Source organism: Notolabrus celidotus, chromosome 1 (assembly GCF_009762535.1).
Source record: "Notolabrus celidotus isolate fNotCel1 chromosome 1, fNotCel1.pri, whole genome shotgun sequence".
In the NCBI taxonomy this organism is placed as follows: Eukaryota; Metazoa; Chordata; class Actinopteri; order Labriformes; family Labridae; genus Notolabrus; species Notolabrus celidotus.
The window spans coordinates 13,134,968-13,162,564 of NC_048272.1; the positions used below are offsets into that span (position 1 = coordinate 13,134,968).

The window sequence follows — 27,597 nt, forward strand, 5'->3', positions numbered from 1 at the left end:
TCACTTTATCATGAAATGAACCTCCAATCCTATCCGACATCAGCAGGAGAAGACTTTTTCTGACACTTTTTTTTTTTATTGACAGACGTCAGAGCAGACGCAGGCAGTGAGGAGGGGTGACTGTAAAACACTGTGTCGTAATTACACTGATGATGGCAGCACTCAAACGCATCGTGGCCATGGCAACCTGCTGAAATAACAAACACGGCCTCCTCCTCCTCGCTTTCTGCCTGCTGACAGGACATGCTGCCGTGAGCATCAGAGAACACACACAGTGGAACACACATGGCCAAAGACTACATACACACATACAGGGCTAAAAGCTTAATGAATGAACCTGGGGACCAACACCTGTAGACAAAAATCCATCCAGACATCCCTCTCCTGCAGCACTTTGATCACTTTTATCAACCTGACAATCAACTGAATCTGAACCCCAAAAACCACAAGATCCATTTTCCTCCACTCCCCCACAGATGCTGGAACATTTTCCTTTGTCATCTGCAGCCGACCACCACCAACAAAAGAAAAAGCAGCAGCACATTGTAACAGTTGGAGCTAATGCAACACTAAGTGTCAGCGTGGGTTTGTGCATATGAAAACTATTTACTCTCTCACCTGGATCCTATTAGCACAAGTTTGATTTCTAATATCAACCACATGAGACGATAGTTAACAGTCAGTGTGCCTCATACTGCTTTACACACACATACACATATACACACACACACACAAGCACGCACACAAACACTTTAAAAACTGCCACCCTCATTCAAAGTAGGAGGAGGGACGGAGGGAAGGATAGACTCTGCCTCTTACTGTCAGCAGCATGCTTCCAATCCATAACACACACACATGCACACACATAAAAACACATATATATTGCCCCAGGCACAGGCTTAAACAAAACCTGTATATTTGAAGTCAAAGGCTTCAGAGTAATATTTGATAGCTGAAAGTGTTCCAATATGGGGGCCAGGCCCACCCTAAAAGACTGGATGGTTGGAGTAAGATATGTTGTTCAACTACGTAACTACGCGTCAAAACATTGGTGACCACAAACCCTGTAGACTGGTCAACTGGGCAGCATCATATATTCCATCTCCCTGACGTCTCCTCTCTTTTCTTCTTAGTAATAACTGCTCTATGATCAAACGTCAAAATTTATACGTTCAGAGTCTTCCTAGTTTAATGTGCCAAAACAAGCAGAAACCGTAGCTGGGGCGCAATCAGGCGATCTGAGTAGCATAGAAATCACACGCCTACAAGTATTGTATCAGGCAGAGTATTGCAGAGATGACAGTCCGTGACAAGGTAAGTGGAGCTCACAACGGTATCGGCCACTACGCTGACAATGCAGAAGTATAAACCAGGCTTTAGGAGGCATGATATCAAAAGTACGCTTTGAGAGATACAGAGTAATGTTTACTACATGATGGTGGACGAATCAACAGAGACCTAGTTTTTGCATGTGCAAATGGACGGATGTGAAGACATGTTGATAACGATTCTCAATCTTCAACTTAAGATGCCTTTATTTCTCCTATGTCGCTCTACAAGGTTCGCACTAGTCACACGAAGTAAACATCTTCACCCCACCTACTCGCTCGTGGAGAGTTACCCTGATTTTGTCCGCTCTGTTTCTTACATGGCCTCTTGCAGAAAGTTTTTGTGTTCACACGTGCCGCCAACTCAGAAAATTCTGTAGGTTTCAGGAGTTTTGTGCATGTGTGAATAAAGCTACAGAGACACCTTCCCGTCTGTTTCAGATTATTTCTAAGGATTATTTCTGAGCTTAATTATCCTGCCAACCATTTGTTAGACTAATTAGTTCACAGGTGTGGTGTCCTGCTTCTCCAGATAAACCAACATTAGCAGGGGATATCCAGCCAACCCTGTTGCTTAAATTTCCCCATCATCCACCCCTTTGAAATAATTTCATCTCATACAGAAGACTTCTCAATTTTCTCTGGCTTTGAACCGATTGTCCCTGTAGATCTTTCTTTTTAATCTCCCTCATTTTGTCTAATATGCCTTCTAATGGGTGGGAAAGCTCCAAGTGACCATTAACAATGATTTTCAGAATATTTCCCATGACTGCAAGGTTCCCCCTTTCTATTATGTGCAGTCTTTGGCTAATGCAATTCAAGCCATCTTTAAGTGTGTAATGCCTTTGCCCCCTGGTGTCATTCATTCATTAAAATGTCAGCATCATTTTAATGGGTTCAAATGGAGATATCTAGGAAAAGTAATTTGCTCTACAGGAAACTGAGTGAAACTTGTGGTGCATTTTGACCATTTGCAACTGTTTTCGATACGAAATCGCTATTTTTCCAAATGGCTTTTTTGTGATCTTCCGATTGCTCACATTGGATCAAGTTTGGTGCAAAACAACAACCACAACCAAAATCCTTTCATTTTCAGTCTCAATGACGACACACAACCTGAATGAAGCCCTACAGCAGTGTGAAAACAACACAAACTCAAACCGATGAACCAAAATCACCTTGAAATACCAGACCCTGACACCGGTGATCTGTGTCTGTATGAGCCTTGAAGTCTGGGAGGAAAACTAGAAGATGAGGAGAGAAAAGAGTAGCAGGGGATAAAGACAGAAAAAAGAGTGTTTGACAATGTGTGTGTGTGTCCTTTGGAGCATCCCTGGGCCTGTCTCCTCTGTTCTCTCTGCAGCCGAAACCGAGCGGCCCCTGCCACCGCGATGCCTGCACGGTGTTAGCCAGGGCCGGCACAGACAGACAGCTGCTATTAAACCCTGATTGTTTCAGGTTCACAGGGTGTGAAAGGGTCTGATTGAGGGGCTGTGATCCCAGTGAGGGTGGTCTTTCCCCCCCCCCCCCCCTCTCTCCCTCCCCTACCTCCTCTCTCTAACTGGAAGGTGGGGAGGAGGAGGAGGAGGGTTATTGGGGGGGTTGAAGGCATCACGTGACACATGTTTCTTGCTGAGCGGACCAAAATGGAATCTGGACAAAACACACCACTTGTTGCTGCCTGCTTGCCTCTGGGTACCCAACCAGGATTCAAACGTTTGTGCACATATTAATGTCAGAAAAAGCTTTCTCGGGTATGTGTTTGGCTACGTTGCGATCTTGAGGTTTCTTTGAGGACAAATGTAAACTCAAACTGCCTCTACTTATCTTAACTTGAAAGTTTTTCGTTTTTAGCATTATGGATACAACACAGACAAAACAGCACAGCAAACCCACAAAAACAGGAAAAGAAGAGAAAAATCTGATCCTTGATCTTTGAGCATATGAGCTACATCCATTCTTCACACGAAACAGTAGAGCTTCTCATTAAAGGTGGACAAATTAAAAACCAGACTGAAAAAAGGTCAGGGAAATGGTTCATACCAGACATTACATTTGTCCTTTACGTGGCAAATTTCCGAAACAGGCCCCAGATTTGATCAAGTACACTCACTCTGTCCTCATTTTAGAATCTCAGTCTCTGCTTAACATTTATAATACTCATGACAGAGCTCTACCTTCAAATCCTCGACTATACCGGACAGACTGGAGAATAAATCCATCCCTCTAAAATCACCTGTATCCATCCTGACAGAGGTTGTCAGCGCTCTGATATGACCCTGATAAGCCACATCAGTCCTCCTCTGTGACTGGATAGCAGGACAGTTGCTTCCTGTATGGTCTATTTGTTTAAGAGCATTCCCCATTAAGGAACCTTTTGGCCTTAACACACTTGATAAAGAGCAGGGAGGGTGAGGAAGCTCCCCTGCAGAGCTTTTCACACGTGGCCAAAGGACAAGTGCACTTTTTCCCCCGGCTCAACCTTGAGAGCGGACAGAGTGTGGTCCGCTGGAGTAGAATCGAAAAGTTAAATCCATCCTGCACTTGAGCTTTTATTCCATTACGTTATGTGTTTCAAGGTGAACATGCTTTCATGCTTGTTTTCAAATTTTGGTGTCTCACAAGTTACATCAACTTAGATAATTGTCACAAAAATAAATCTGAATTTCTCCTCACTTTCTCTTTTGTCCTTCTAAGTTTAATTTAAAGATACGTAAATATTATAACATTTCTTAGATAGTCCACAATTTCACTCAACAGCTTGCCTAATAAATAATTGTCCTGCCCACTCATGTATCAAAGATCCACTAGAGGCCTTTTGTGACTAACTTGCAAATACACTCTGCTTGTGTGTCTGTGTAAATACTGTTTAGTGAGGTTGTGCATTTGTGTGCTCAGCACTTCTCACTGTCACTTTGGAATAAATAAGTGTTTAGCTTTTCTATTGAGTCCAGTGTTGACGCTCTCCACTCCTCCAGGGCTGCTGCATAGATGACCCGCGGCCTAATCTTCCCACATTAACAGCTACAGTCCCCTCTCACACAGATAATTAGATTAGATTCATTAATCCAGCTCAGATTAGAGATAAAACTGTAGGTTTCAGAGCATGTTTTCTTTAAGTCAGAAGACAGAAATATTCAGGAGAGCAGCGATTTACTGAATAAGTCACAGGAGTGAAGCCACACACAGAGAGACACACACACACACACAGAGAGAGAGAGAGAGAGAGAGAGAGAGAGAGAGAGAGAGAGAGAGAGAGAGAGAGAGAGAGAGAGAGAGCGAGAGAGCGAGAGAGAGCTCAGGGATGATGTTGTTTTGTGGGTGTCCTCACAGAAACTCACATTTGGAAAAGATATTGGCACCTGAAGTATTTCAGGTTACAAGAAACAGCTGTTCCCGGGTGGCCCTGCGACCCTGGGCTGTGCCAGATGAGTTTAAACTGGGCTTGGAGTAAGAAAAGGAAGCACTTCACTGAGAGATGGACCTTTGAATGCAAGAAAAGTTACATTTCCTGTAGGTTTAAGACACCAAGGGAAACTTCAGCTTGAGCTTCAATGTTCTCCAGATCTCAGAAAATGTTAAAAGAAGTCAGAAACAACTGTATCTTAGGGGAACTAAGTGTATGAATCTGCATTAAACGGGTTATAACAGTGGCTGAAAAATTGGGCTTTGTTTCAAATTGCAAATCAGTTCAAGAAATTTGGACTTTGCAGAAAATGAATGCCAGTCTCATTTATTAAAGTAAATGCTTCCAATGCGTAAAAGTCACGCAAAATCACCTTGAGAGAAAGATCCAAAGGCAGACTTGCTTTACCATCGCACGATTTCAAGATTGTTGTCGCACTCCAGAAAGTACTGAAGTGAATTTCTAGCTCTAAAAACTTCAACACAACTTTTGAACCATGAAGAAAGCTGTATCTTGTGTCACACATCAAAGGTCGCCGGTGATTTCAAACAGCGAATGTGAATCATCGGTATTACTCACCTCAGGTTAACGCAGCAGAATTCAGCATGAAACTTTCTGACTTTTTTTCCCCAGAGTCCTTGGAGGAGCTCACGGAGAGTTTCCAGTAAAACCTCCCTTCTGTCTCTCTCTTTTTCTCTTTCTCTCTGGCAGACGCACTCGGATGGAGATGACTTGATTCTTCACAGAAAACCGACACTTTATCCTGAATCAGAAGCGCTCTTCCATCCTCTTTTTTTGTCTCTTTTCACGGTGACTTTACGCAAACGGTGACAGAACTGAACCCCATGTTCGGCTATGGAGTCCCGCAAAGCGCCCTGGAGAAGTTGGTTGCACACACAGCCAATGTGGGAATGCGCACCCCCTTCCCTTCCTCCCTCCTCCCTCCCTTTCTCCACAGACTGTGGACCACCCCGAAACAGGAAGTTCCCTTTTTGTTTTTCTTAAAAAAGGACCACGCTGCCTCAGATTTCCCCCAAAGTTAACATGCACCTCACATTAACCACCTCAAATCATATCATCTCATTTTTCTCCTTTTTCTTTATTTTCAAACACTTTTAGAGCGATATAGATAAGTTTTATAAATACATTACAACATACGTATATGAATAAAATACTTGTATGATCCTGGTTGAGTCTATATAAAGTGCGTTCCTATCAAGTTATTGGGATAATCCATCTATAAATGTTGTGTTTACTTTATTGGTGTAACTTCAGAGCAGCTCTCGGACAGCGTGTGTGGCTGCGGCTACGTGAGGGGATGCTACAGATTGCTGCGACTGGACACGAAAATCCTCCATAAAACCTGGACTGGACTGCAGACCGGGACCAAGAGAACCACTGCAACATGTCTGTCTTGTTTTATGTACTGCACACAGAGAGCATAAATCCATGCAAAATAGGCTATATCAACCTATAAATGCATTTTATTCACATAGTGCTTAAATAACAACACTTTGGCTATCTCTTGACACTTACACTGCAAAAACTGAAATCTGAGTAAGATTGAATATCTCAGATAAGGGTGAAATCTGCTTATTTTTCGCCTGATAAGATGGTTTTTCTCACTAAACATTTTTTATGTTAGTGTTTCACTTGTTTTGAGTGTTTTGGTCCCAAATGATCTCAGTAAGATATTACAGCTTGTTACTGAGATTTTATGACCTATATTGAGTAACACATGCTTGAAACTAGAATATCAACTGTTACAAAGCTGTTTCATCAACACTCACAAGTATGAAACTACCTTTTAAAAGTTATAATTTCTTATTTCAAGCATGAAATAAGAAACCATGACTTTGACACAGTTGTATCTCCTCACACAATTAAAACAAATGACAGCCAAATGTAATCCACTGTTTTATTTTCATTGACACAATAGAAAATATGTACTGTTTTACAGTTTACAGTTGGCACAGTGCTGTAAACTGACACTTAATATTTAAACATTTAACATTAAAAACCGTTTCAAACAGAAATAATTACATTCAGACAAGTTCTTCCAAATTACAAGGCAGAAAATGATCCTACATACTGAGAAATATATTCTTAACTTTTGTCTTTCCATCATGAAAAGTAAATTAGTTTTTAGTATAACTTGGTTGGTTTCAAGAAATGTAATGCCAAGTGCATGTCATTATGTCAAAGGGTGTAAAAGCCCCCCCAAAAATAAAAAAAATAAAAAGATAATGGCATTTACTTAATTTAAGAATATTTTTAAACATATTGAGAAAAGAAGTCTCATATTTTTTTTATATCTATCAAGAAAAATACACTTGTTATTAGTGAAAATACGCTAATTTTAAGGTATTTCTGGGTTCATTGAGGTTAGATACTTTTACTTGTTTTGGAAAGTCTTGACAACCAAAAATTCTTGTTCTGTTGGCAGATCATTTTGCTTAGTTTAAGTAATATACCCCCAATTTTTGTATATTTTTTCTTGTTTTTGAAGGCTGTTTTTTTGCAGTGTACCGGTATAAAAAGGGCAAACGAGGTGCCCTTTGAAATATCATTTAGGGAGGCTGCATATACACAAACAACAATGATTAAGGGATACAGAAAAGCACATAAGAAAAGTAAGCTCACATAACATTTACCAAAAACATTATTCAATTGTGGGATAAAACCCCAGCTGACACAAAGAATATTCACTTACCTGTAAGTAAGGACATTACATGTGCGAGAGAATCATGTTTCATCTTCAATGTGTCTACAATACACTGAGCAAAGATTAAGTTGATTGGACAAAACCCCTAGGACAAGTTTGTTCAAAAAAGCCCTGTGCAAATCTTCAAAATCAGACATTCAACTCAAATTTCTGGACTTCCTGTTGGGATCTCACCATCTCATAACAGACTTTTTGTAAGTCTTGGCATGATACATTCAGTATGTATAGCAATTTTCATGCATGTATGTTAAACGAGCTGGAGGGGCAGCATTTTGAAAGCATTAGGCGGCACTATTGAGCAGGTGTTTATACAAAACCAACAAAATAAATAAAAAATCTCTGAATTTTGTGCAAAGTTTGGTGAATTAAGGCCTCCAAACATGCGTTTCATTCCGTGTTTTAATTAAAAACACAAGGATTCCATTAACGTTCTCAAACTGTGTTGCAAGCTTTAGCCCTAATAATGTTTCAATGACATAAATATGTGTTATCTCTATATATATCATGTCTAGAAAACAGATTTTTCTGTTGAAATGGGTCTATTAATTCAAACTATGGTAGCATTTTGACAAGGAAGCACAACTCAGCAGAACACCTGCTAGTGATTAGCATGGCATGCTTCACTCTCCAAACGTTAAATCTAAAATATGATGAATGGCTTCTTTAGACTCAGAAACAGTCCCCTGAGCTATGTAGCAAACATTGGTTAAACGTAGCTCCATGTATTGAACAGAGGCTTTGTGTCATTTAAAAATTTCTACACTTTTCACAACAGTTTTCAGGCATTCATTATTTTTAACCCTGACAAGGAAGGGGTACATCCCTCACAAAGTGGTTATATTGTGCTTTTAAACTACTACAACAAAATAGTAGAATGAAAAGACCTAAAGAGACAAATGCAGGCAAGCTGCTCTCTAGTGTGGTGTACAGGCCTGCTGCCTTTCAGTGCAAGGGTCCTGGGTTTGAATCCTGGTGGGGACTGTCCATGGGAGATGGAAATTAAAAGCTGTCCTCACACTGTAGTTTGAACTGTGCTCTTGAAGTACAATATCCAAATGGTGGAATGAAAACACCTACAAAAGAGAGCTAATTGAATTAACCCCATGATGTTGAGAATAGGCCTACTAGCTTTCACTCAAATAGTTCTGGGTTCAAATCCCACTATGGGCTTCCAATGTGAGATGGAAGTGAAACACTTTCCTCACAATGTGCATGATCTGTGCTTTTAAACTGCTATAGAAGAATAGTGGAATGAAAAGACCTCAAGAACAAATGCAGGCAAGCAGGTCGCGTGTGGTGGACCGGGCTGCTGCCTTTCAATGCAAGGGTCCTGGGTTTGAGCCCTGGCATGGACTGTTGATTGGAGATGGAAATGAAACACTTTCCTCACAATGTGGTTAAAGCTTTGCTTTTGAAGTACATTACCAAATTGTGGAATGAAATGACCTAAAAAGAGCTAATTGAAGCAGCCCTGGGGTGTCAGGGGATAGGCCTGCTACCTTTCAGTCTGATGGTTCTGGGTTCAAATCCCACTATGGGCTTCCAATGTGAGATGGAAATAAAACGCTTCCCAAAGTTGTTGAGCTGTAAACTACTACAACAAAATAGTTAAATGAAAAGACCAAAAAAAAAAAACATGCACTGCCAAGCATCCATGGTGTAGTGGACAGGGCGGCTGCCTTTCAGTCTGGTGATTCTGGGTTTAAGTCAAGTGTAGGGGAAGTGGAAGGTTAAGGCAGGGACAATACAAGGAGGAGGAAGGGACAGAAGAAGGATAAGGCAGGACAAAAAACAATGACATCAGTAACGCAATGAAAATCACCACAAAAAGGAGGAAAAGCAATGAGAAAAGTACAGGACCAAAAATGGACTCCCAGTGGTACAAGATGGTTGTCGAAATATTCCTTCATTATTTCCATCTCCTCCTCCTCCTTGAAATTTGTGCAGTGACTCAGCTGAGTAGTATTTGTAATAGAAACAGGAAGTGATGTCGAGCTGTTGGGTTTTGTCCAATCAGAAACAAGTGTTGTTCCTACCCTTTCCGTTTTGTGAAATGTCGTTGGGTTTTGTGAAGTGTTGCTGTGTTTGACCGTTCAGGGCCACCATACAGGTGAGCTTCAGTCAATAAGACTCAGCCAAACACTGCTGTTTGAAACAAATGATATGATTATGTTAGAAATCCCATTAGTTTCTGTGTGTGTGTGTGTGTGTGTGTGTGTGTGTGTGTGTGTGTGTGTGTGTGTGTGTGTGTGTGTGTGTGTGTGTGTGTGTGTGTGTGTGTGTGTATCTGCAGGAATTAAGCAGTTTAGCTTTAAACCAAGAATGAAAGCTGTGTCAGAGTCTGAACAGTTGGTGACCTGAACCCAGGCAGGAGTCCATTGAGAACATACGGCCAGTGGTTAAATCAGATTTTGTCAATGAGAGTTGTCGGATTTAGTCCTAATATAGCTGCTGCTGGAGAAGCCAAGCAGAGAATCTTGGATGTAAACCTGCCCACAGATGTCGGAGCCATATGCTTCATCTGGCTGCAGAGAATCCCACACAGGCCTCACTCCAGATTATCAATGGGAAAGGGATTAAACGTGAAGCTGCAAATACAGTCAGCTCATATATAAATAGCCTTTCAGGAAAGTGTAAGACATTGTTTTGCATAGATTACTTTGAATGATCCTTTTTTAAATTACAGTACATTTAATACATGCAACAATTATGATCTTATTCTCATGATGTACAGTAAATACATGTTAAGAGCTCCTGAGACCACTCTAAACAATTCTCAACATTCAGTTATCAACAATAATAACAAAACAGTAGCTACAGGATTTTAGGCTTGTCTCAATATATATCTGATTTCATTATTTACCTCAAGATTTGAAAAATATATGAACTGCCTTGGTGATACTGATGGTCTTATGAAATGTTATTCTTCATGTTGCTTTGGCCATGTTCGGACAGCAAAAAAAGCCAGGAACACATATTTGCCATATCTTTTTTTTTTTTTTACATATTACACCTGACTGATCTTATCCTAGTTTTCTCTTTAATTCTGATCTGTTTTCATCTCAACGACCTCCTTAATATGATATCTGGCTCTTTTGCTGCTTAATAATCCAAATCCTCTACCAGTTACACCTGCTAACTGTGTTTGTCTGTTGTTTCTTGCTTGTGAGACTGATAAGGTGAAGTATGTTTTGGTTATTTAGCTTTTTGGACGTAAATAGCTGCCTATGAAAAAGTTGATGGCCATGCCTACCTGTAGATCTAACCACACTGTCACCTGTCAATATCTGAACAACACACCGGTATTTATCACAGTGTTGATACTCATCCTTTGTAGGGCCTTATGAGTGCATAGTAAAATTGCAGTTCAACAAAAATGTTTTTGGGAAACATCTGTGGGTCACAGAATCGGATGGGTTACTGAGTTGGGAGTTTCACCACAAATAATGACCCAAAAGACAAAACTGAAGACATCTGCAGAGTAAGTTTGTAATTCTTGATGAGTTCTTCACCTCTCATTACAATTACAAAGCTGACATGCTGTGAAAAATAAGCTTAAATGCATTCAACTTTAATGTTACTAAATGCAAGTTAATGCTGAAACAGCAATCAAACAGCAGCTTAAGAAACTCTTCCTTCCCCAGGGAAGGAAGAGTACGATACTATCTCTGCTTCAGCTATTTCATTCTTGAAAAGAGAGAATGAATGTCTCAATGAAGCATGGTAAGGAAAGGTGAATAGGACAGGAATAAAAGTTACAGATGTCTCCCTGCAAAGCTCATAGAAGGCTTACAGGACTAGACGGATTAGAGACAAGATGCTGTAAGTATATCAGTGCAAAAGCTTTTGGCCGTGCCGTTCAGTGAAGTGAACATGAGAGCTGACACCTGAAACCTGGCCTAAGCATGTTATCAAAGCCTTTCACTGCCCCTAATTGAAAGCTTGCACTAATTATCTATACTTTTACTTAATTTTCACTGAGTAATAAACAGTTTTATTACAAGCTGAAACATTCCCACAGCTCCCTCACCAGAGTATTCACATAACATGAGTTGTAAACAGTGCTGTGGCTTGCTAAATTTGATGTAATAGTCTGTAAGAAGTTGTTTTAGAAGAAGAATATCATAGTTAATTTGTTGAAAGTTTAAAAATCAGGTAGTAAGTAAAAGGAGTTTCTAGGTTTAAAGTATTTAAGGCCATTAGAGGATACGGAGGAACATCCACATTAGCCAAGTGAGAGGAAGAGAAAGCATCTGTCACTGAGAATCAGAGCAGCTGGACAACAGTCCCTGGTGCAGCAAAATCCACACAATCTTTTACAGGATTTGTTTTTCCATTGCAGATGGTCCTTTGCACATGTTTCCTCCCATTGGTTCGGGGTCCCATGCTGACTGTACTGCAGGTACTACATATAGGGGCACTCTCTTCCTGTTTCCTCCTCTTTGGCCTGAAGAGACAGAAGAGGAGGAGCAGGTGTGCATGCATGCTGCAGAGTGGACAGGTAAGATATGTCTTGTTGTAGTTTATCTAATGCATTGGGCATTGAGTGCAACTGTTTTTATAATCAATATAAAGGCATGATATTTGCACAGTTGCTTTATAGTTGCAGCATGTACAACATTTGCATAGTTGCAGGGAGTTGTTTTTTGTAACTTCAGAATGCAAACATACAGTGTTAGCAGTATTAGTTGTGCATTTCATGTTTTTGTTAAGTTGTTCATTGAAGCTATTATATTGCACATTTTTGCAGTAATGTTGTTCTTAATATGCCTCCATTCCTACCTCAATAGACATAAATATGGATGAAATTTGAATGCATTTCATGAAATGCACCGAATTAGGATATCAGAATAAGAATCAGAACCAAAAATATTTGTCCTGGGGGAAATTTGGTCATTACAGTTGATCTTATACACAGTAAAGAAGAATATTTACAGTATATTAAGAGTATTAATAGAAAACACAAATAAAATGATAAATATATACTGACTAAAATTGAATAAAAAAAATAAATAAAGTGATATAAACAGAGCAAATGGTATGGATATTAGAAACGATAAGGATATAGCACAGAAACAAAATGGTTGGGTTATACTATGGGACTTAGCATTTTTATTGTATTAAAAATAACCTTTTAGCTTGAAAATCTGAAACACTGGACAAGTTCATTTAGGCACTCAACCTGCTTTACATTAGTATGATAAGCTATGAGTAGATCAAAATATGAATATATGTTTAAACTGTCAACACTTTAAAACTATTCGATCATATAAAACAAGTGTTTTATTAAAGCAACATGCTGCTGCTTTGTTTTACCCACTTTCCCTCAAATAACAACAATATACTCAAACAAATATCTCTTTCATTTGATTTAATTCAAATAAATAATAAGTCAATTATGTATCATAATTTTGAAAAACACAGTTTGTTTGCCAGCCCAGAGGTTTCTTCCTTTTAATGTGTTTCTGATTTTAGTTAGGTTCTCAGAGGAACGAGTTGTTGCACCATCTGTTCTTCATACAATGTTTCGTTACTCTCGATGAAACACTTCTATGTTTCCAATGTTAGAAAAATCTTTTCATTACATCATGCAATCAGAATTTAAGAGAGAAAGTTTAATGTCTGTCAAATGTTTTACAATATTGTATCTGACAGTAGATCTGCACACTTCAGTCACGAGTCATGGTAATCCACAGCACTGTTTGAATGGATTAGGCACATCTGACTGTAAGTCAATTTAAATTTGAATTCAGCTGAGTAAGGTTCAAGGGTAAAGGTTAAAAGTTTCTTTATTACTACCTATGAAGGTAAAGTGGATCAGTTTAGAGATTCAGCAGACCAAAGAAAAAAATCTACTTTTACAGGAACACAAATTCAAAGTTTACAATACATCCACACAAAAACCATTAAAACCAAAAATCATCAAATTAAATTATAATGGAACTTACTTATCAAGTTGTCAAGTTGTAGATTTTCCTCTATTAACATGTAATAATAATAATTCCAAACTAAACTTTAGTAAATAGGATAAATCAAAATGCTTTATGGTGTCCAGAAAAGAAAGAAAAGTTTTGGGGTTTTTTTCTTTTTTTTTTTATGTATTTTGAAAATTTTCGGTTTTGGTTTCAATTTTTGGGTAATTGTACCAAAAGCTATATTTGGTAAAGAACTATAACAACATAGCTGAGTATAGTTAAAGCTAGGAGACTATATTGTTTATAAGGCAACATCATTTCATGACATAAATGTATGAAAGCTGCCTTGAATAATGTACAGCCACGCATGTAACATTATCTTTGCCAGAATTTTCTTCTAATTTACTTTTTTCAACTCAATACACATTTGTATAATATCAGGAGAATGCATGTAAATGTGACTGCAGATATTTTGTGTACTGCAATTGTTTTAAATTTTTGTTTGGCTAAAATGTGAAAAAAGTTTTAGAATGCATAGATATACTATACTATAATATGCAGTATACATTTAATGACATAATGCTTTGATTGAGCAGAAATACAATAAAAAGGTTTAATGTTGTGAATCTACAGTTTATTCAACACAATGTTTCTCTGTAGTATGATTTCCAGTCAGCAGAGGGCAGCAGAACACAGGCCTGAAAACTGGACAGTCCAAAACTGCAGGAAAACTTCCCAGTCCCAGATTCAGTGTTAAGCTTCACAGAGCTGTGTATCACTCTTGATTATGTTATTTGTTCAAGTAACACATACAGTGTAAAAACCTATTCAGCATGTGCATATATATATATATATATGCATTCACAATGTTTTGAATAAAATATGAATATAAACCTACTGTACACTTTTCATAGATATACTGTATGTCATGAGACTAACTTTGAGTTTTTTTTCCTCAAAACAGCAGAATGAGGCTCCATAACAAACAGAAGAACAAATGTAAGTATTTTAACCAGATGTTTGATGTTCTTATTAATTTTTTATTGCCTATATTTTTTTGTAATAAATCTCCAAACATCCTGTCAGTCATTTTTTCACATGTTTATTTGTGTTTACAAACATTATGATGTTCCACATCATCTTAGCAAGTACTGTTCAATAATAAAGTAATTTTTTTTGCACACACGTCCACCATCTCAATAGATATCTAGATATATTCAGATTTATTTAAATGGATGCAACACTACAAATAGTTAAGAAAATTCCTTTATAATAAATCCATAGTTGTGAGGTCTATAATGGAGCTGAACATGTACATTGTGCATTACAAACAGTATTTAATTCCAAAGATCAGAATAAAAATTACTGTTACAAATGTTTGTGCACTTATTGTATTTCTTGCTGATAATTACATCAAACTGTAAATACAAGTCAACACAATTTTATCTTAACCAGCCCACGCTTTGAACTTTACTTCACATCTTGGTTAATACATCAGTGACTTTCACATCAGCTGCCGGAAAACAAAAAACCTGATTGGATGGATTCTCTTTAGTCTTGACAGAATTAGGTCTCCACAGGAAATTGTGTGTGGTAAGACCTGAGTGAGGGTTAAGGTGGAACAGCAAGGACTCTGTGACATTAATTCCCTGAGCTGTGCTGATGGCAAGCTCCTGCTGGATCATTGACTATTTAAATCCAGCAGGCCATGTTCTTTTCTCAAAAACTTCATCTGCCCCCACCTTTTTTTCAAGATGCTAGGCTAGAAAAATGACAAAGTCAGAAGAACAGATTCCACAACATTACTATCTACCTTTAGGTCGGGAACCATATGTAGAGTTTCATTTCTAAAATAGTTAGATTTATCTATTGTTTTTTCTTTTTATCAGACCCTAACTGATTTTAAAACTCAACTGAGAATATATAAAAATCTGACTTTGGCTCCCTCTACTGACAATATCAAAATCTGAGTGACAGAGCTGCTATCTTACTTACATGCTTTTATTCAATCATACCACCTTTATCAGCACTGAAGTTGGTTTCAGCATTCTGCCCTTTTCAGCAGCTAAAAAAAGCCCAAATGGCAGACACATTTAGCAACTAGCTGGTTTACAAAGTGGAGCCAGATATTTAGGGACTGGTGAGGACCAAACACTGAGCTAAAAGTCAGTGAACTTTGGACTTATTAATACCTTGTGGCCCCAAATTCCCAATTCTTCCATAACTGCTTGATGTGTAAAGAAGCATCTGATAGACAACAATATTAACTTAAGGGACCGATCTCTATGAGGGGGGGGGGGGTTATTGAAAGGAATTCTGAAGAACTTGTAAGTATGCCTCTATTTGGGGAAAATCACATTAAAGGACAGAAAGTTGTCATTTCCTTAAACAGACAGTTATAGAAAATTCAACTCCGTTTTCCCTGGGAAACCAAAATCAGTTTCAGGCTACGGCAGCCAGCCTCAAGTGGATACTGTAGGAACTGCTGTTTTTTTGCACTTCCAATGCTCCACTTTCCTCCGACCCCGATGGTTCCCCCCTCATTGCACAACCATGTTTCTGCAGTAGCCTAGTATGGAAAACCCTTTTTTTTTAGCTTGATTGCATGTATCGTAACTTTTGTTTTCACTGTGGGCTCCCCAACGTGCTCGTAAGGAGAGCATAACAAAACTTGTGATCTTTTTATTGCAATTTGAAATCTCACTGCCAGTTGGCCAAAATTCCTGCATGCTGGTCCTTTAAAAGATCATAATAAAAGCAGTGCTGCTAGCTAACCTGGTTGCGTAGTGCTTTTTTTTTTTTTTCTTTTTAAACCTAACCTATCACACTCAAAAATCTATCAAAAATAAAAAAATTAAGTTTGTGATAATAATTTTCATCGGAAGAAAAAAGTTGGGAGGCTGGCTGAATAAATAACAGCATCTTTATATAGATACAGCTATGGTTAATTCACACTTTTTGCAGAGGTAAACAGAGAAACCCGCAAAGATTTCAAAGTTGTGTTCTGCTGCCCCCAAGTGGCCAAAAAAGGTAACTTACTGCTTTATAAAGTATAGCTATATTGGCACCAACAATGCACAAACAAATAATTTATTTCAGGATTAAAAACGTTTTTGTAGTCGAATGGATCGCCAAGAGCCACCAGAGAAGAAATTTGTCCAGCACTGTAGCCCTTTAGCCCTTGACAGCAGTTCCTGTTGCTGTTTTCAAAAAAATAAAGTGGGAAGCTAGTAAAGAATCCTGTAAGCTGCGGACTCCCTGAGTCCAACTATTCCGACTTGAGTCCAGCTGCTATTTGGTAAAGTTGGTAATGTTCAATCTCTGCAGGTTTTTGATTGTCCTGCTCCTCATTATTGAGTAGGAACAGTATCGTCAAACTCTTTCCATTTCATCATTAACATGTTCTTTCAACAACATGTTCTCCACATCCAGTCAAACTAGCTTAATGTCAGTTGGTACATTTGTAGTCTTCACAACTGCAAAAAACAATGGACAGCTGTCAGTAGCTGAAACAGTGTAAGTTTGACACCAGCCCCACGTGTAGCCATTTGTTTAAGTTTCACATATAGCATGGCTGTCCAAGTCATTTGAAAAATCTTACTGATGCAGTTCAGCAAGTTGCACAATGCACAAAATTCCACCTAGCCAGCACAAACACATGGTGGATTTTGGTACCAGAGTTGACAAGACTCTGTGGATGTTGGTAAGAGTCATTTCTGGCTGTAAAGGACTACTCCTTGCTACTCGCATCAGGCTTGAGCAAGTGTTGCCTTCCCGAATCATGCCTGCTTCCTTGAGACAATTCAGGCACATCTCTGGGTTATGTAGATTGTCAAACACTTATGAACTGTAATTTGAAACATATATTTATGTTGTCTTTCTTTATGACTGTTGCAGATCCTCAAGTTGAAACAGGACAATCTTGTTGGAGGTCTCAGAAGGACTTGTCCAAGGTTCCATCCACTTGTACCAATCATTCTGGGTTTACACAGTGTAAAGACAAGCCAATGCTCACCTTGGTCTTTGAGAGATGCTCAAATAAAGTATGTACTTCTGTCAAAATATCACAAAGAAGTGGTCTTGCAGTAGTCACTTGTGGGGAACAAGCTTAAAAAATCTTTGGTAAACATGTCTGGGATTCATTCATAGATGCTTCTATACTGGTTGTTCTTGTCTCTCAGGAAACAATCAAGGAAGCTGCAAAAATGTCTACACTACTTGTTCTGGCCTTAATTTAATAGATCAGAATCTTTGCTATGAATTGTAAATTGCTCTTTACCAAAAGCTATTGTTACATTTAAAAGATCTGGCTTTTAGCCCAAAGTAAGCACCTAGTATATTCTATTCACAAGTCTTCAAACCATTGGTACTCCAGTCAAGTCATTAGGTACACCATAATCTTTGGATCCAGCATGCTCTCCTTGTTGTGTTTCCATTTGGCAGCCACGTTCCCTGTGGAAGCTGTGCTGTAAATCTGTTGCTAACTCGTGTTTTTTACAGCTTGTCATCAGCAGTGTATCTGTTGTCATGTCACTTTATTAGACCCTTAGGTGCCAAAGATGATCTGCAGGGTGGGATCATCTCTTGAAAGTTGGTGTCCTTTTGCAGTCAAACACCCAAACTACCTGGTAAGTTCTAATAGCTTCAAATCCATAAACCTGTCTCTAGACTTCTATTAAAATATTTTTGTATGATAGCCCTGTTGGGCATTTAGAAAGTGCATGTCTTGATATGTTGATACAAGTGACTGAAGCATCAAGTATGACTTATGCTTACCGAGAAGTCCTTGTACCTGCTTTCATTCAGGATATTGAACCCTTCACCCCCAAATTGAACCCTAATATTTGAACCCTTCTCATTGCTGAATGAATGTCCTGGGTCTGTGATGAGGAAGTTTATTGTTCGCGACACCTCAGACAAATGTCTATCCAAGTATGACATATTTAGAATCTTTGGACCTCCACATTATTGGTTAGTGTTCTTAACCTTATATTCTTAATTCTTGTATTAGTTATACCTTAGGCTGACTTCATTCAGTGTGCACGTCTCAATCAGAAGAAGGCAGGGGTTGATTTGATGGGATTTCACTCTGTAGTAAAACTGAATAACTGATCCTCAAGCTTATCACAAACAACGCCACCAAGTGGTAAACACAGGGAAGTTTGAATCAGATAAAAAGTGTAAGCTCTGTCTGTAAACATTGGCAGTTTACCAGCATATGTATTAACAACTGCAGTAGGCCTTAGAAGACAAGCTATCAAATACATTCAATGAAAAAAGCAATATAATATTATTTTTTATTTATTTCAGTTATTAATAACTTGTTATTAACAACTATCACATCATAAAAAAGTTTAATTCAACTGTGTAGTGTTCTTTCTGTATATCAATATAAGATGTTGAAGTTATTTTACAGGTGAAATAAGACTTTAAAAAAAAACAGTTTACTATTGATTTAATGTATTTCATGAAAATTATAAAATTGTATTTAAATGACAACTTTTAACAGTTCAAATTGCTTTGCAAAAATATAAAATCAAAATGTCTATATTGTAAATAGCTCCACATCTCTTTTGTCAGTGTAGAGTACCTTATATAATGATCTACGATTTAATCTGTCAGGTTTCTCTGTTTGCTACAAATCTTATTTTACTGTCTAGCAAACATACAGTGAATATTCTGCAAAATAGAGATTGTGATGTTATTTTCATTTTAGATTTTTTCTGTTTAAAAAAAAAATTCCTCCAGCTTACAACTCAAAGGCTTGCAACTGAATGACGTCTTTCAAAGCGCGCACCTTGTGAAAAGCAAAGCTCTATCTGAGTTCTCATTAAAAGTGCCGGATGTTGTTCTGTAAGGAGACGCTTCTGATGTAACACTGAGAGACATAACAGTTAACTGGGTCTGTCGTAATAGGATCATCCTGTGGCTTTAGAAGTTATTTGGAGTGCCTCGTACACAGGACCAAGAATGTTGACAGTGTTAAAGACGAGGTTCCCAAGACATGAAAGAGGCCTGATTAGCAAACGGAGTGTATATTTATGACACCTTATTGATACCTGTAGCTCATGGGGTATATTATTGGCTTTTTTGTGAAGCTATAAGAAGGTGAAAATGTGAATGTTTGCTTGTTTAATTCCACACATTAAGAAATTGGACTCATTAAGTTGAGGACACATCGAAAGTATATGTAACACCACCCTCATAAAAATGATCTTGTCATGAAGCATAATTGTTCAATCTAAATAATAGCATAATTTGTATCATATATTTGACACTACTACCAAATGAACATTCTAGGAATGCCCCATTAGCTATATATAACATGTAATCCTTTAGAGCATGGATGTCTGTTAGCGTAACTGGCTATTCCACATGTCAGACTGCTAAATTGAATGATGTATTTGTCATCTGTGGGTGGTGTTTTATTTGGTTTAGTCACCAGTGAGTCTGATGGTACCTATGAAGTCACAACCAGGCGCACCTATCAAGAGTTTTTCTATTTTTTAGTATATTACTAACACAGTTCCTGCTCCTGTGATAAATGCTATAAAAATACATAATCATGTTCAATCTTGTTCATGTTTGTGCACTGTTCTGAACCGCTAGCAACACATTAGTGCAGAGGGATTACCTGAGGACTAGCAGGGGAAAGGAGAAAGAGTGCAAGTAGTTTCTTCCCAGGTTGTCCTGTCATGACACAGGGGACAAGTCTGAGTGACACCTTAAACCTCCCATGGGGATTTGCGGGATTGTGAGTGGAGTGAGGGATTAGGGTTTCATGGCACACAACAAACACTGGGTCTGTGGGTCAGCGTGTCAGTGTATCAGTGAGTCAGTAGGCTTTTATTTTTCCCAGAGTAGGTCAGCGATCTACTTTCCATTTGCGGGGCCAATGCTATTACTTCCTGGTGTTGAGAAGTTGTCACTTGGTCTCATGTTAACACTGAACTGTGGCTAGGCTCAGGTTCTAAAAAATTATTTCATCATTCATGCTAGGACATTTGGAGTTGTAAGACTTACAGATGTTTATAGGCATATCATTTCTTGATCTACACCTGATATCCAGTGTTTTATCCCGACATTTGCATACTGCAGTAAAAGCCAAAGTAAAGAAGACTGTTGAGCAGAGCCTGGTCTAAGCTTCAGTCCGTCTAAATCACAAAACTGTAAATTTACACAAATGCCCTAATAGAAGAGCTTAATAGTCATGATGTAATCTGCTCAAATTTTAGTTTAAGGATACCACAATTTAAAAATGGACACCACTTAAATACAATTCAGGAACATGGAAATGTATAGGAAACATATTATCTATGTTATGTCACATCATCAACATTTTTCCTGGGCATTCGTTGTGTAATCAGGGGCGTGTGCAGACTTTTTTGATGAGGGTGGCACTGGACCTGCAGGGGTTGCACGGAAAATGTGTGTGTACACACTCATATGAATATCATTTATTTACCCTGTCTACATCAATAATATCAGTTTTTCCAAAGTCAGGTTTTAAAATACTTAGAATTTCAAGAAAACTCCTTTTTACCAAAACTTTGCCAATCTTTTACAATTTAAAGTGCAAACAAAAGACAATGTGCTACATTAGAATACAAAAATAACTACTGGCAATATGGTTAAACACAGCACACATACTGTAGTTGATTCAAACATAAATCCCTCTTCTGACAAGGCAAAAGGCCAATCATAGTTTAGGATTTTTGGGTGGCACCTAGGGTGGCCAACCAGGTTGCCCATGCCACTGGTTTGAGTTCACTGAACTTTTTCACATTTTCTCTTTAAGGACTAAACTTCTTCTCCATGTATGTTCTTGAAGGTTTATTCCAAAGTCAGTCTGAAAGTAACTTCTGTAAGTAACAGCCATTTGCCAGTTAAGTGTGTCCTTCTCAGTTATATATCCTCAAATCAACTGTGTCCAGGTCACTTTACTTTCTGCTGCTCATCTGTGCTTTACTTAGTACACAGTTTAAGTGTCACTGAAGCCAACTCAGAATATAAAAGCAGCTATCATTACAATGGTGAAAACACAACATATTGTTGGCAATTCAAAGTTAAATTGTGGGCTTTCATGCCTATATTCATGTCTTTCATATAGGGCAGTGGATAGAGTTGGTAACTGTAAGAGAGAGGGCAATGATGTGCAAAGGGCCTCAGGTTGGAATCAAACCCAGGCCGCCTGCTTTGAGGGTTGTAGCCTCTGTACATGCAGCGCACATTTAACTGCTAGGCCAAACTGGTGCTTCTGTGGACACAGGAACTTTTAACCAAACTGTGATAAATCAGACATTTAATGCCCAGGCTTGAGTTTGAAGACTGTCCTTGAGTTTTGGCATAGCTTTAGGGTGTACTTTATTGATCTGTTTCTCACAGAGTTTAGCAACAAAGTTTTCTGTTAGTTGCATTTTAAGGCAACTGCTTTATTTGTAAAAACAATATGTTTATACTTACTTAACTACAAGTGGAGTTTTCTTGTTTTATTAAAATAGCAAAAATGCAAATATAGCCATTCATTTAAGTACAATTTAACGTAACTCCAGAAGGGGGTTGTCCAGTTCCTGGAATTTAGTAGACCTGCTGACCTAATTTTAGTGTGTAAAGAGTGAATAGACTTCTGATAAATACACTTTGTCGGGATTCTTCAGATATAATTCCCATCAGGCATGATGAAAATGCAAAACATGAAGCAACAGACATTTTATGGTATTATCACTGCAGCTGATATGAACTTATCATGTGACGCAGACATGTTAACACTACATCAGCATGTCTAGATGTTGAGTGTTTTCTTGTAGAGTTTGTGTCAGATGTAAGATGTGTGGTTATTGATATACACTTGGCTCTGATTATTGCCATCTGTAAAAACGTCTGCAACAGCAGCCTGCAGATATTGTAGCTGAGGTGTTGTGGCTTGCTCTCTTTTAATAAATAAGAAAAGAAATACAAAAATAACATTAAATTGAATTAAATAAGAAAAGATAAATACAATAAAATGAAATGATGTAGAATAAAACAAGTTTTGTACCAGTGAAAGGCTGTGCATCATGAGATTCACAACAACAGCAGTAAACTCAAATTATTTCCTCCTTGCTGTGCGCCTATCAACGACAGTGAGAGATATTAGGCCACACATATTTGAGCACGTAATGGCTGAGTTATCACCAATGACCTTGGCATATTGGCTTACCATTAACTTGGAGGGAAATATATACAAACAATTTTCAAAATCTGAAAACATTTGAAGTGCCAAACCACCCTCAGACATTGATTACAGTCCATTTTAGGTAGTGTAACATCAGAATTGCTGTTGGCTGCAGCATAAGGGTACAAAGGCACTTTTTTTCTTTTTGACATTCTGTTATATTGACAGAGCAAGTCAAGGATTTTGGCTGAGTTTGTGTGCATTGATTTGCTGTAATTTTACATTTTAATATTATCTTATGGAAGGAAAATATTATATGCAAGAGTACAATCATGGTTCCCCATATAATCATGCAAGGTTTTGTGCTACTGTATTAAAACACAAAAAAAAAATCACGTAGGCTCTCACTCTGTGCCATCCGATTGTTCATACTCTTTCCCAATGAGAACATTCAACATAATTCTTCTCATTTTGGTAAAACTGACATTGACTCCTACACCGTTGTCCCAGCTTTGTGATGGCGATCAAAGATGCCGATGCATGATGCGAAGATGACAGCATGCCAGGGGAATGCAACATCTGTTTGCACACCAAACACAGACAGTCCATAAAGCCACTTCTACTGTTTGTGCGAGCAAATACACACTTTGCCTTACAGACATCGCCAGTGTGATAACATGACCGATAACATGACTCATTTTTTGCATGCAGGCTAAAACTGTAATACTGCTTTTACAGGACTGTCCTAAACTTTAGCGGTGCTTTGTCCTTAGTACACTTGGCTGTAACATACTGCTTGCTAAAGAAAATGTTAAAGAATAATATGAAGGAATTTATGTTATTTTTATAAAATCATCTGAAGTCATAACTACCATCATTTTCTCTGCTGCAATACAGGGCCACTTATCACTGTGGCTAAAATAGAAGAGAAGTAAGGTCTCAAAAAATATCAAGGCAGAAACAAGGTTGAATTAAAATACTTATTTATTAAAAAATATAATGTAATCATAAAATTTCAGCACATTTTATGACACAATCTGACATTTCATCATGTATAGAATGTATCTTATAAAAAATAAAGACAGTTATTGAAACTTTAAATTGACACAGAATCCTGGCTGCATTTCCACCAGTAACAGTTACAGTCTACAGAAATTCTCACATTGTCTGTGTGCTCTGCAAACGTGCACACAGTACCACACATCTAAACACATCTAGAGCTTAAGAAAAGAAACAGATTGATTATTTTCTGTAAGCCTGATAACATTTTGTAATTGTTGTATCGTCACCTGAGTTGTAAGTACAGTAGAGTGATAAAGTGCTAAGTGAGTTATGTTACAATGGCACCCCAATGTCACATTGAATCCTGGGACAGCGGGTGCTAAGAAAAGAAAATAATACATAATAATATTTAACATTGAAACTGTTTCACAGGATTACACATGCAGGTGTGCTTTGTGTCACAACAGTAAATTGCAGATTCTCCGACAGTTTGCTAAAATGGGACAGGGGGAAAATACAAAGAACATCTTTGATGCTTCACTGTTGGTGTGAAAATTGCAGTAAGGAGACAAGATCTAAATCTTGAATTTGTATTGTGACAATATTGCCTATTTCAAATTTCAAACCCTGGAAGAAAGTGTCGACAAACATTTAAAAAAATAATGTCACAGTTTTTCAAAGCTGTGAGCAAATTTACATGTCTTACTGTGTGTTGCATTTTGCTACAATACTGCAACAACATCACATTATTAAGGTATGGCTTCCGGTATCCAACACATAAAGCACTCTACATACCCCAAAGGAAGTTGGAAGAAGAACTTATATCGCAAAAAGTGAGAAGTAGGTTTCAAATCAACCCAAAAGATCCCCAGATTGCCTTTATCTGGCAGCTTCTTACTTTGCAACATCCCAGAAAACGGAAGACTTTCAAAACTTTTGACCAGATTTAAATGCCAACGTGCAACAACACATGCCCAGTGACCCAGCTGCCTCTCAGACCTTCACATTACCTGACACTGTGGCAATAGCTAAATGTTTACTCACGTTGCTGAGAAATGACCTCAGGTTCATATGCTGTCACAGCCATCATTACCCAACCGAGTAGCCGACATTGGTAAATATTACAGTGGAGATGCTGATTAAGCATATTTCAACCTGCGGGACAGAACTCAGAGCAGCTGTTACTTGTTCAAACTGTTTCAGTTCAATGAGAAAAAAAGGCTACATACAGTGTCTGAAAAATAAAAAGGACATATTTCCTGAATGTGATTTGAAAAAATAATGATCAGAATAGAAATACATGTCTATATAAACATTGGGTCACAGGTCCGCATAAAAAAAGACTCCTTTGGTCATATATATATAAAAATAAGTAGCTCTACACTGAATGTGTTTTTCTTTTGTATTTAGACCAAAATGAATTAATACTCACTGTCCAAGTTGCACTTTGTCATTATGAGTTACAGAAGAAGGAACACTTTAAATCAAGGAACTCTTTACAGCCTTGCTTCAAAATGGCAGCTTTAAGAAAAGGTGCTGATAAGCCATGAAATATAGACGCCCTGTAAAAAAAAGATTAAAGCTAAGTTATTTGAGTACATTTACTGTATGTGGACACTATTACAATTGTATAAATTTTAAAGTCTTTCAGTTTGCCTAATTTTCTGAGAAAAGATCAAACGTGTTACTCTAAACTGAATCCCAGAAACAAGTGTGGAATATAAAATAAATAACTTACATGTAACAAAATTAAAACAAAAAAAAACTTCAGCTTTCCACTGCTCTAAAAGCTTTACACCAGAATCTTTTGGGTTTTTGTGAGACCACCCGTTCTAGGCACTCAATGGTATCTCTTGACATACAGCATATAACAAAGCACTCATATAATTCTAAATTTATAATATGCCATCAGAGATTTTGGGCTCCATTAAAAATGACACCACTGGGCCCAATCCCCTCCTCAAACACAAACTCTAATATTTTTCAGGGCCCCTGTCAAGTTGTGCATGTACTGCCTATAATACGCCAGAGTGCCATGACAATATTTTCCTTACACCTCCACCTACTATTTCCCAGAAATAATATTGTTCCAGAAAATTATTTGATTTCATTTTTCTACTCATGACTGTTTCTATGTGTCTGGCTACACAATACAAAAGCAGTCCTTTAAAGTTCCTGATGTTTTAAACAAATGAACATTAAATATATCACGTCTTTCAGACTCTGTCCTTTATGTGCATCCACAGGACTCCACTATCATATCCGGGACGTCTGTTTTGACGATGCTGTGCTGAGAGTTGAAGTAGACCATGGAGAGAGGCCGACGCTCAGTAGGGACACAACATGAAGACGCAGCAGTGTTGATGCCGTTGACTTTCAGCTGGCTGAAGACAGTGGCATGGAATGAGGATGCTATACCAGGTGAGCCAGACAGGTGCTGAGGGCACTGACCCATACAGTAGTTCATGTGGTAACCTTCAGGTGCAATGATCCAGTCGTGCCACTGGATATCCTTGAACTTGATATAGAAGTCTCTCTTGCAGCACACGGTGACATCGTCCCCACAACGCAGCGAGCGCTTCCTGATTGAGTGCTTGGAGTGATCTTCACGGAGACGCACCTGAGCCACCATGAAGGGCTGGTTGGCTGTTTCAGCTGAGCCTTCCAGTGAGCAAAGGTTCTTTCCATCCTCATCGCAGCTGACCTCCAGCCGGAGCCGATGCTGGCCTCCGTCCAGGAAGGCCTGCAGGGTTCGGGTGATGGGGAAGGTGTGCCAGTTACTCTCCTGAACCTCCAACATCTTCTCTATCACTAGGGTGCGGTTAGAGCTGGATGCCCCACCTTCTGCAGTGAGGAAAACTCGGGCAAGGAGGCGGGAGTCTCGGTTTGGGTCCCCAGAGGAGCGGGCGTAGATCCACAGAGAAGACTGGAGGACTTGGATACTCTGACCACGTTCCTGCAGGAACTGGAAGGTAAGACTGAGGCTGGCGTCATCACCGCTCTTTGTGTCATCTGTAGATCAATGACAATTACAGAACAGAGACTGTTAATATTATGGAACTTCAGGGACTTTCAAGTATGTCACACAAGCATATGTCATGTAAATCTTCCCCCACATATTTAAAGTATTTACTTTATCACAATGTTACGTTTGCCCTCAATAAAAGGAGTAATAATGCACATAATATACTAAAAAATCATCTGAAAAAATGCTGAAAGCTTCCATGACACAAAATTCTTAAAAGATGTTATGGAAAAGTACAACAACAACCGGTTTTAGTAACTTAGGAACACAGAACCCCTGACCTAATTTGCTTTCATTTACGCACTGGCATGCGTAAAACGCACACAAAATGCGCTAAAGTGGTTACCACAAAGAGAGAAAAGAATGCTTTACAGTGTAAAAGGAAAATACAAAACTTACTTAAATCTGCAAAGCTCACTATTTCATAGCCTTGATCTTTGGTAGGTACAGTGTTTTCTAGTTCAAGAGTACCGTCCTGTCTGACGCGCCCCGAATGTAGTTTGCGCAGCGCAGTTAGGAGCGCCACCCGGGGCACCGTCTGAATGATATTTGGTCTCTCTTTCAGGTGCAACTTGTCCAGAAGTTGCTGCTTGGCAATCTCGATCATCATCCTCTGCTCTGCGTCTTTTTCCATCGAGGACAAGCCACAGGACGCGCAGCCCGGGGAGCCACTGACGCAGAGACCCTTCAACAAAAAAGGTGCCAAAAAGAGAAAAACTGGGACCGAAAAAGACGGCGTCATTCTAGCCTCTGAAGTAGTAAACTGCATTTTTGTTCTCATCGTGCGTAAAAAGAACAAATAAAAGTCTTCAAATGTCTTCCCCTGAGTTGTTCTGTTAGAAGTCACAAGTTTTCCAAATGCTGCTGTCAGAGTTCCTCGCTAGCAGCTGGACACCGTGAGAGAAGAGAAATGAGTGGAGTTTCACCCTCCTGATGGTTGTAGATATCTGGGGTAATCCACCAAAACGGGTGACACGTTGGAGGGACGCACCAATGAGCGCATCGAGGAAATTACAAGCATCTGTCTGTCACACAACACGCG

At 38.6% G+C, this 27,597-nt stretch overlaps 2 protein-coding genes and 1 long non-coding RNA gene across 5 annotated transcripts in view; 1 reads left to right on the plus strand and 2 right to left on the minus strand.

The window, feature by feature from the left end:
* Positions 1 to 5,649, minus strand: part of gli1 (GLI family zinc finger 1) — a 61,028-nt gene extending 55,379 nt beyond the window's left edge. For both annotated transcript variants that reach the window (XM_034691544.1, XM_034691552.1), the window contains exon 1: positions 5,314 to 5,649. The gene's annotated coding sequence lies outside the window, so the exon portion shown is untranslated. The remainder of the gene's footprint in view (positions 1 to 5,313) is intronic.
* Positions 5,650 to 16,403: 10,754 nt separating this feature from the next.
* LOC117817504 lies at positions 16,404 to 27,373 on the plus strand. Of its 2 annotated transcripts, XR_004632158.1 has the most exons (7): positions 16,404 to 16,672; positions 17,272 to 17,417; positions 17,917 to 18,002; positions 25,777 to 25,951; positions 26,074 to 26,197; positions 26,346 to 26,502; positions 27,121 to 27,373. It is a non-coding gene; the product is annotated as an uncharacterized LOC117817504 (long non-coding RNA). The 2 variants fall into 2 exon arrangements; XR_004632159.1 differs by lacking the exon at positions 26,074 to 26,197.
* On the minus strand, positions 25,291 to 27,384 carry LOC117817495 (inhibin beta B chain). Its single transcript, XM_034690232.1, has 2 exons — positions 26,955 to 27,384; positions 25,291 to 26,542 (listed from the first exon to the last, which is right to left on the minus strand). The coding sequence occupies exons 1-2, from the start codon at positions 27,334 to 27,336 to the stop codon at positions 25,761 to 25,763; spliced, it is 1,164 nt and encodes a 387-aa protein (XP_034546123.1). The 5' UTR covers positions 27,337 to 27,384; the 3' UTR covers positions 25,291 to 25,760.
* Between the last annotated feature and the right edge of the window lie 213 nt (positions 27,385 to 27,597).

Excerpts from the sequence above, each read along its gene's own strand:
- LOC117817495 (XM_034690232.1), bottom strand. The coding sequence starts at position 27,336 with ATGAGAACAAAAATGCAGTTTACTACTTCAGAGGCTAGAATGACGCCG. Across the intron at positions 26,543-26,954 it reads AGTGAGCTTTGCAGATTTAA|ATGACACAAAGAGCGGTGAT; the intron begins GTAAGTTTTGTA and ends ATTGATCTACAG.